Here is an 8,697-nt window from a genome sequence, read left to right on the forward strand (position 1 = left end):
GCCTCTTTTTATTTCCTGAAGGCTGCTCCCTCCTCACCCCACCATTAGAAATAACACAGACAGCTGCAGCATAGCAAGGATTCTTTACTAGGATGGAGGCAGGGGATGCGGGGGCAGGTCCAGAGCAAGTAGAATGGGCCATCATTAGAATGAGCAGAACTCCTGGGAATCTTGAGTCATCAGCTGGTGATGGGGAGTTAATGCTTGGTGTGGATGACAGGTGTGGGGATGCGGATATCCTGGCCTCTCTCCAGACGCCGTTCACAATCAATCAAATAGTTTACTCCATCAATGACCAGTTGCACCAGCTCCACCTGAAGGACACTAATCTTTGATCTCTGCTTCCTACAATCTGAGTTTTTCTTTAGCGCTGACTGACTTGCCTGCTCATTTCCAATTGCCTCCCCACTCAACCTGAATTTCATTTCAGATTATGTTCCCGGAGGCTCACTCACTGCCATATTTCAGCCCCCGCAGACCTGTACCTCTCCTCATCCTAATCCCTTAGGATCTCACCTCTGATTTGCCTAGTCGGTCCAAATTAGAAATATCAAAGACACCGCCTGTGGCAGCAGTGTCCACTCCTCCAGTACCACGCTTTTGGAGTCTTAGGTTCTCCAGGATCTTTGGGAAGCGGCTATCCTAGAGAGGAGATAGGGATTGGGAGCAGGGCCAATAGAGGCAGAGACTAGTCCCACCTGAAAGAGCCCTGAACCTGCCCAGAGCTCTGTCTCCTGACCTTTTTTTTTCTTTTTTCTCTTTTTTTTTTTTTTTTTTTTAGACAGGGTCTCTCTCTGTCACCCAGGCTGGAGTGATCACAGCTCACTGAAGCCTCGACTTCCCAGGCTTAAGTGATCCTCTCACCTCAGCCTCCACTACACCCAGCTAACTTTTGTATTTGTAGTAGAGATGGGGTTTCGCCAGGTTGCCCAGGCTGGTCTTGAACTCCTGGGCTCAAGTAATCTGCCTGCCTTGGCCTCCCAAGTGTTGGGATTAGAGGCATGAGCCACTGTGCCTGGCCTGTCCCCTGACCCTTTAGCCACAACATGTTTGGCTCCTTTCCAAAGGGTCCACTCCCTCCCCATCCACAACCCACCCTTCCTTACTCACACCCCTCTGTAACCCCACAACTCCGTTACTTTGCTTAGCAGGGGCAGTTTGATGTGCACTCCTGCCCGAAGTCCAGTGCCCAGGTTAGATGGACAGGTCAAGATGTATCCCAAACGCTCATTCCACATGAACTCCCAGCCACGTTCTTGGATAAGTCTCTCCACCTGAGTCCACAAAGGTTTTGTTAATGAAAAATCAGGGATATTTCATTAACCCTGGACCCTCCCTTAGCTAGACCCACAAGAACACTAGAAATATGTCTAGAACAGAAACTTGGCTGTGAATGAATGACACTGGTCTTTTTTTTAAGAAAATGGTTTGTTATTGTTTTCATGCATGCGTGATGCAAAATTATGATGTGCATAATAATGAGATTGTGAAAAAATATCTTATGTGGAAGAAGAAAACTGGAAGGAGTGGTGTATTAAGGATGATCTAGGGAAATGAACAGAGGTGGTAAACGGAACTGAGAGAGGACTGATTATTCAATGAGTTCTGCATGCATCGATTATCTTTGCTTTGCTAATGAGCCTAGAGCTTGGAAGGGTCCTTTCAGACAGAAGATGAAGGTGTAAGCTTTGCCAGGAAGGGTGAGATAATGTTCTGTTAGCCGTGAACGGAGCACCTGTGTGAATGCAGAGAAAGATGAAAACAGAGCAGGAAAGCCAGATTCATAGGAATAGGGGACAGGGGGAAGGCATTTTGCTTCCATTAACCATGTAGTCATGAAGATGACTATTAGAGTTCAAGAGACAAGGGATCTACCACAGTGATGGTCACAAAGACCACTACCCAACATGAGTAAAGGGATCCTGTTTGTAGTTCAGAAAGAACCATGGCATAGGGGATATCTTACATGCTGAACATGGGGGAAACCCTTCCATCTAGAATAATAATGCAGCTGACACTTTAACACTTATTAAGCACTTACTGTGGACCAAGTACTTTACCTGTATTTCATTTAATCCCCACAACAACCTAAAATGTAGAAAATCTCATTATCCCAATTTTACAGACGAGGAAACTGAGGCATATCGTTTAAAGGTACTTCCCTACCCACTCATAGTGATAATACGTATCTATTACTTGCCAAAAATAGTAGAAACTTCTCAGAATCTAAAAGAAGAGCTCTTTTTCTTTGCAAACCTAAAATAGAACTGTATATTTGAGAACATACAGTAAGAATTGAATTGAGTTTATGGGGATTTCTAATGTAGACTTGAATATGGAGACCCAATCCGTGTAGGATTGATGATTCAGTTCAACCTCTCATCTAGAGCCACATATTCTAGAACTCGAACCATTCTATCCTCCACCTTCCCAGTCTCCCTCCGAACTCTCAACTTAAAGCCTAGACCCGATACTTTAACAAGAATGATAGAATCCAGAGTCAAGGCCTACCTTGGCTCAGAACTGGGTGGTTATATTAGAGTCATGAACACAGCAACCTCTCCGCGCCAACATCAATCTAAGCTCGAATGTTTTCCTTATCTACACACCTCACCATCCCACTGCACACATCCCAGGCTCTGACATGCCGTCTCGGTTATTCCTTCTTTGCATTCTCTTGTCAACTGCCTTACTCACTTCCTAAGATTCCTGACACTCTTTCTTTTCCTAATCTTAGTGTGACCACATGTCCTGGTTTTCTCAGTATGGTCCCAGCTGGTTTATACCTTTAGTCCTAGAGTGAGTCCTAGATAGTCCTTTTTACTATCAGACATGTCCTGGGTTGGTTGATAAATTACATAATCTATTTATGCTACTCTTCGGTTTTCCTTATGTCCTCCCACCTAGCTCCCCTACACAATCTTCTCCAACCTCTTTGAGGCCTCGGCAGAATCTTTCAAACACTCTCTTCATGTTGCCACCCTTCTCCATGGAGATCACCCGTGTATGATCCTCCTCATTCACCCAGATCAGGAAGCTCTTCTCATTGTTGTGCCTGAGGGCCGGAGAGGGACAGTGATCAAGAGGCAAGGCAAGAATTGAGAGAGATGGAGGGAAAAAAGGCATTTATGTGGCCATGAAGACAAAAGAGATAAGGAGCAGCTTCATACCAAATTCCACGAGCATCTGGCCAGTCTCGAGCCATTCCTGCTGCAGTCAGCAATGGGGACACAGGCTTATCAAACAGAAAGTGGTCCTGGGAAGAGTAACGGGACTTGGGTTAAGAATCTTCATGGTGGCCCCTGGGCTTCTCAGAGCCCATGTCTCATCTGGCCCAGCCTTCCCCATCTGCTCCCACCAACCAGCGCCCTCTTAAGGCCCTCACATCAATAAGCTGCTGCTGTTCAGCCTCTGTCATCTCACTGAGCCTATAGTAACGTCCAGCCAGGTCACCCTTCAGGCCACTCAGTGCATCCACCACAACACGTTCCACCTCTCGTCGCTCTGCTCGAGTGCAAGCTGGAGGCAGACTGAGTCCTCGGATGCTTCGGCCAGTTCTGACTCTAGAGGACAATACATACCTCTCATCAAAGTAGCCAGAACGGATCTGGGAGATAAGGGAAATGAATATAAGTCACAGAAACACGGTGGGAACTGAGGGCCCCTGGGAAAGGAGAGACCTTCCTTAGGCATTAGAGGACTCTTTGTGCATTCTTCCTGCATGCATTGGAAGAAGAGGCCCTTTGGGAAAGCACTCGAATTGAAGGGGGCATTGCAGACCCTTCCCCAAACCACCCACCCTGGGCCATGGTCATTCTTATCTATCCTTCCATCTCCATATATGCTGCCCCTTAAGATATGATTCTTTCCTTACATTAAGATTAAAAGCTCAGCAGTATAATGACCATGAGTCAGGAAATAAGGTGAAGGGGTTGGAGATACAGAGTGTTGTACACAGGCAATGCAAATCAGAAGTGGAATATTTGAACTCACTTTACTGGCATCCAGATCCGTGGTGTGCTTCATTGTCCGGGGGTCATATCCATTGTGTCGCTCTTGGATCACAGGGTCAAACAGGTCAGCAAATACCTAAGGGGAGTTAAGAGGGAGAGGTGGTTAAGGAGAGGGAATCCCTCCCCAGACTTCAATTGTGCATTGATTTCACTGGGTCCGAAAACTTAAGTATGGGGGGCTCAGAGTCTTGGGGGAAAGTGAGAGGTCTTTAGGGGAAAGGAGCTGGGATTACTGGGAAGATGAGTTGGATCATCAGGGAGACTCTGGGGACCCCCTACCTCATAGGTCTCCTCATCTCCAGCCACCATGCCCACAGTCTTGATGAAGGGGTGGCCAGGGTTGTCCACGCCAGTCTGGATACACTGATCTAGCGTCCAACCAGTGGGTGTGGTCTTGTCGCAGAGCCGTGCATAGACTGCTGGGGTCAGGTGACTGGCCATGCAGTTGTTGTGCTTTCGGAGGTCTGGGTACTCAGCGCTGGGGAGGGGGTACCCAGTAACCATGGAGGGAGGGCACAGACGCCTAGACCTAGTGCAGTTACCTGGGAGCTGTCCAGTTGGCCATGTCTGGCTTTGCTCCGTGGGAGGAGGGGGAATTAGAAAGAGGCTAAACCTTGGTAATCTCTTTAGGGACTTTCAGAGTCTATGCTTTCCTAATAGTTCTAGTTGCCTCTGGCTGGCCAGCTCAGTTTCTTCAGGTCTGCTCAGTTCTTTCCTCCCATGACACAACACTAGGGATGGAGGAGGGGAAAAGCCTAAGGAGAGGAATTGAGGAAATGAGGGAAGGAGATGGAGGGGAGCGAAAAGGATAGTTCCTGGATTTACAATTAGGGATTTGGGCAGCGAGTGCAGCTGGAACTCGTAGGGCCAGAGCGGCCAGAGCTGGCCTTGGCAGGTCCCCAGGAATGTTCTTGCTTTACGGTTTTGGCCCCCACTCCCACCCCACTGAGGTCTGCAGACTGCATAGCCCTCCAGCTCCAGGGCCTTCGTGATTATAGCCCTTCTCTGTTGCCAGGATTCTCATTTCTACCCGCACCTTCGTCCCCGTCACCACCTGCCCCCGTCTCCTCCCGCGCCTCAGGCGCTGTTACCTCGGGGGATACAGCCTCCGTCGTTCACTGGCCGCTCGTACAGGTTCCGGTCGGAGCAGAAACCCAGCGGCTAGAGACCCCGCTCCGGCCAAAGCCAGGAGCCTGAGTCCCGGGCGGGCGGACAGCAGACGGGAGAAGGGACCAGCCATGGCTTGAGGTCTGGCTACGGGATCCTGGAGTAGGCGCTGGCCCAAGATAAGATCCGGAACAGGGAGGGAGGATGCAACCGGATGGACTGAGGGCCGGAGCTAGGTCCGAGGCTGCAGCCGAAATGGGGGTCGGATTGAAGGCTGGAGCCGGAATGGGAGCCGGTGCCAACCAGACTGCAAGAGAGGCGCAATGAGCTAGTGGCAGGCGGGCGGGCGGAGGAGAGGGAGGCCCCAGCCGCAGTCTCCGGGGAGGAGGCTCCCCCAGGCCCCGCCTTCCCGCCTGCCACCGCGCTAGGTGCGCGGGGGCAGGGGTGGGCAGCACCCGCCAGGTAATTAGCGGGACCTGAGACTCGCGCGTCTAAAGCCGGGGATGTAGCCCCCACCCGCCCCCGGGATGTGGCCGCCCAGATTTCAGCACCAAGTGGAGGACAGCACCCACGTGGACTAGCTAAACCCCAACACCTTTCCCCCAAACCCCTCGGTTTAAGCCGAAACTCGATCCGTCTACCCTGTGGGTGTGCAAGGGTGACATTGCCCAACCTTTCCTCTGCTTTCGGCCTGCCCCAGTCACCTCTTCCGTCTCCCGGGGGCAGCCGCGGGGAAACCGCGGAATAAGCACAGATACCGGAGGAGGATATGGAGAAAGCACAGGGTTAGAGGCAGGCACTGGGAAAGACACCCATTGGCTCAAGGTCACCTTTTCCTTAGAACCAGGAAGAGGAGCAAGGTGCTTCCTTGCCACCTCTGTGCACGCCTTACAAGGTTGAGAAAGGACTCCCTGGGAGGAACCAGGGAAAGATTAATTCTTATGCCATCTGTGCTGTGTCCTGCACCTCCACTCTGCACCCAAGTCTGAAGCCCTGTTATTTCCTGCCTCTACTTCTCATGATCCCCCACTTTTTGTTTTCCTTTTGTCTCTCCCACTTTCCTCCCCGTCCCCTACCTCACCTTTGATCTTTTACTTCTCTGGGTCTTTTCCAGGCTCAGATGTGTTTGCTGCTCACCGGATGCCCTCTGCGTTTTCTCGGCAAGCTTGCCCACCTGTTGGTGGTGCTGGATGTGGGGCTGGGGTTGGGCAGGGAATCGTTAGTTTCCTCTTCCTCCTCTCCCTTGGCTTCTCTCTCCGTAGTTCCTAGTTCCTGTGCTGGAGAAGAAGGTAAAGTGAGGTGAAGGGTGTGGTGAGATGACTGGGTGTGGGACTGGAACAGGCAGGCACAGGTCTCCAGACACCACATGTGTTTCCTCTCTTGGCTCCCTAATGCTGTTTAATCTAGAGAGTAAAGGCGAGTGGCGTACAAGGGCATGAGGTCGTCAGGGAATCTCTGCCTTCCTCGTGGTCCCCTCTCCTGCTCTCTCTCCTCGTAAAACGCATATTCAGATTTGAGAGGGCTTTGTTTCCCAGCTCCAGGTATGACTTGACCTTTGTCCTGGTAGCAAGGAGAATGAATGCTAGAGTTGAAATAGAGATGAGGGGCTTCAGCGTGGAGGGTCAGTTAAGTTGGAGTAGCACGGTGGCATTAGTCCCTTCCCTCTGCTATCCTGGTGTACCCACAAGACAGATACTTGGAAATCTTAACAGAGAGTATTTGGGAAAGAGAATTCCCTTTACATCGAGAATTCCCCCATACTACTATCATTCCCTTCATTCTCCTTAAGCCTTCCTTGTATCCTTTTATTCTACTTTCTTCATTTGTGGGTATTCTTAGAAGTGTCCACCTCTCTCTTGTGTCCATCCCTTCTTCTCCTGGTAAGACATCAATTATTGGAGAACAGAGTTATGCAGCTGCAGTGTGGAAAATGTTACCTGTGTTGTGGGGCCTCTTTACCTAGGTTAAAAAGTAGCCTTGAGTAAATAAATATAATTTCTTAGAATAGCATGTATTTATCCAGATAAATAGGGAGATAATCTTCCACAGCAGTAGGGTTGCTGTTTGATTGAGAGGGTGTTACTAACATTAAGGAATACGAAGTGGGAAGAGATTATTACAGAAGGAGAAATAAGACAGCCAGAGGAGTAGAGGAATTACCCAAGTTTAGAGAGTAGCTTCCCAAATGTGAACAACAATTCCACTGCGAAAACACATGTACTTGTGCGCTTTTCTTATCCCTCATGTGCCTTTGACTGGCACATAATATATTAATGCTCATTTAAAAAATTATTTTACAGCATATGGAAGTAATCAGTATATGGTATTGATATATGGTATTTCATTTATTTAATAAGAATTATTGTTGTCAATAGTATTTAATATTTTTAAAGCACTTTACAATTACAAGGAACTTTTATATGTATTATTTCATTGAGTTGAATTGGATTGTTCCAATGATTACTAGGGACAGAGTCTACATTTTCATGGGGATAGTAAGGGATGGAAGATGCTGTAATAGCTAGTTTGAAAGGCTAGAGTTGTGGAGGGGGTAGGAGCCTGAACATGAACTAGGGAGGCATCTATTCCTCTTAGAATAATCTATTCAAGCCCTTAGAATCATTTCTATGTCCATTCAGGAGTCTTTGTAGGGTCAGTACAATGAGGCACGACTGGAAAAGTGGCAAGACCCCTAATATTGCAGAGAAGAAAGAGTGAATAACTGTCTTGACCAGGGAAACCCGAGTGAAGATGTGAGGATGATAAGAGCATAACATATACAATACAAAATGCTTTCATCTTATCAGTACCCTTTAAGTGACGTGTTTTGTTGTTGTTGTTGTTTGAGACAGGGTCTTGCTCTGTCACCAAGGTTGGAATGTAGTGAGGTGATCTTGGCTCACTGCAAACTCCATCTTCCAGGTTCAAGTGATCCTCCCACCTCAGCCTCATAAGTAGCTGGGAGCACAGGCATATGCCACCACACCTGGGTAGCTTTTGTATTTCTTGTAGAGACAGGGTTTCATCATGTTGACCAGGCTGGTCTTGAACTCCTTGCACTCCAGCAATCTGCCCGCCTCAGCCTCCCAACGTACTGGGATTGTAGGCGTGAGCCACTACAGTCGGCCTTAATTAGGTTTTTTTTTTTTTTTTTTTTTTTTTGAGACAGAGTCTGGCTTTCTCGCCCGGCTGGGGTGCAGTGGCGCCATTTCGGCTCACTGCAATCTCCACCTCCCAGGTTCAAGCAATTCTCCTGCCTCAGCCTCCCAAGTAGCTGGGATTACAGGTGCGCACCACCCCCCTGGGCTAATTTCTGTATATTCAGTAGAGACGGGGTTTCACCATGTTGGCCAGGATGGTCTCGACCTCCTGACCTAGTGATCCACCTGACTTGGCCTCCGAAAGTGCTGGGATTACAGGCGTGAGCCATCGAGCCCTGCCCTAGGTTTTAAATCCCATTTTTATGGATGAGAAAAATAAAGGCTCAGAGAAGTTAAGTGAGTCGCTCAAGGCTTCACAGCTATTACAGGTAAGGCCAGGATTCAAATCCAGCTTTGTCTGGAGCATAGAAGCAGGC

The 8,697-nt window shown here is 48.8% G+C and overlaps 1 protein-coding gene across 4 annotated transcripts; it reads right to left on the reverse strand.

Annotated features, from left to right (window-relative positions):
* Positions 1 to 63: 63 nt before the first annotated feature.
* CKMT1B (creatine kinase, mitochondrial 1B) lies at positions 64 to 6,620 on the reverse strand. Of its 4 annotated transcripts, none has more exons than XM_032175424.2 (10): positions 6,202 to 6,620; positions 5,105 to 5,427; positions 4,293 to 4,491; positions 3,994 to 4,089; positions 3,386 to 3,607; positions 3,171 to 3,256; positions 2,932 to 3,055; positions 1,140 to 1,274; positions 517 to 642; positions 64 to 314 (listed from the first exon to the last, which is right to left on the reverse strand). In XM_032175424.2, the coding sequence occupies exons 2-10, from the start codon at positions 5,251 to 5,253 to the stop codon at positions 198 to 200; spliced, it is 1,254 nt and encodes a 417-aa protein (XP_032031315.1). In that variant the 5' UTR covers positions 5,254 to 5,427; positions 6,202 to 6,620; the 3' UTR covers positions 64 to 197. The 4 variants fall into 4 exon arrangements, with proteins under 4 accessions (XP_032031315.1, XP_032031314.1, XP_032031316.1 ...); XM_032175425.2 differs by lacking the exon at positions 6,202 to 6,620 and adding an exon at positions 5,794 to 5,860 and having other exon boundaries at positions 69 to 314; XM_032175423.2 differs by lacking the exon at positions 6,202 to 6,620 and having other exon boundaries at positions 5,105 to 5,497.
* Positions 6,621 to 8,697: the final 2,077 nt, after the last annotated feature.

Source organism: Hylobates moloch, unplaced genomic scaffold (assembly GCF_009828535.3).
Source record: "Hylobates moloch isolate HMO894 unplaced genomic scaffold, HMol_V3 SCAFFOLD_14, whole genome shotgun sequence".
In the NCBI taxonomy this organism is placed as follows: domain Eukaryota; kingdom Metazoa; phylum Chordata; class Mammalia; order Primates; family Hylobatidae; genus Hylobates; species Hylobates moloch.

What these genes read in the sequence shown, in the direction of transcription:
- CKMT1B (XM_032175424.2), bottom strand. Translation starts at nt 5,253, where the DNA reads ATGGCTGGTCCCTTCTCCCGTCTGCTGTCCGCCCGCCCGGGACTCAGG. An exon ending in CGGAGGCTGTATCCCCCGAG is followed by an intron (nt 4,492 to 5,104) that starts GTAACAGCGCCT and finishes CCCCCTCCCCAG; the next exon opens with CGCTGAGTACCCAGACCTCC. An exon ending in ACCGACTAGGCAAATCAGAG is followed by an intron (nt 315 to 516) that starts GTGAGATCCTAA and finishes AGTGTCCTTCAG; the next exon opens with GTGGAGCTGGTGCAACTGGT.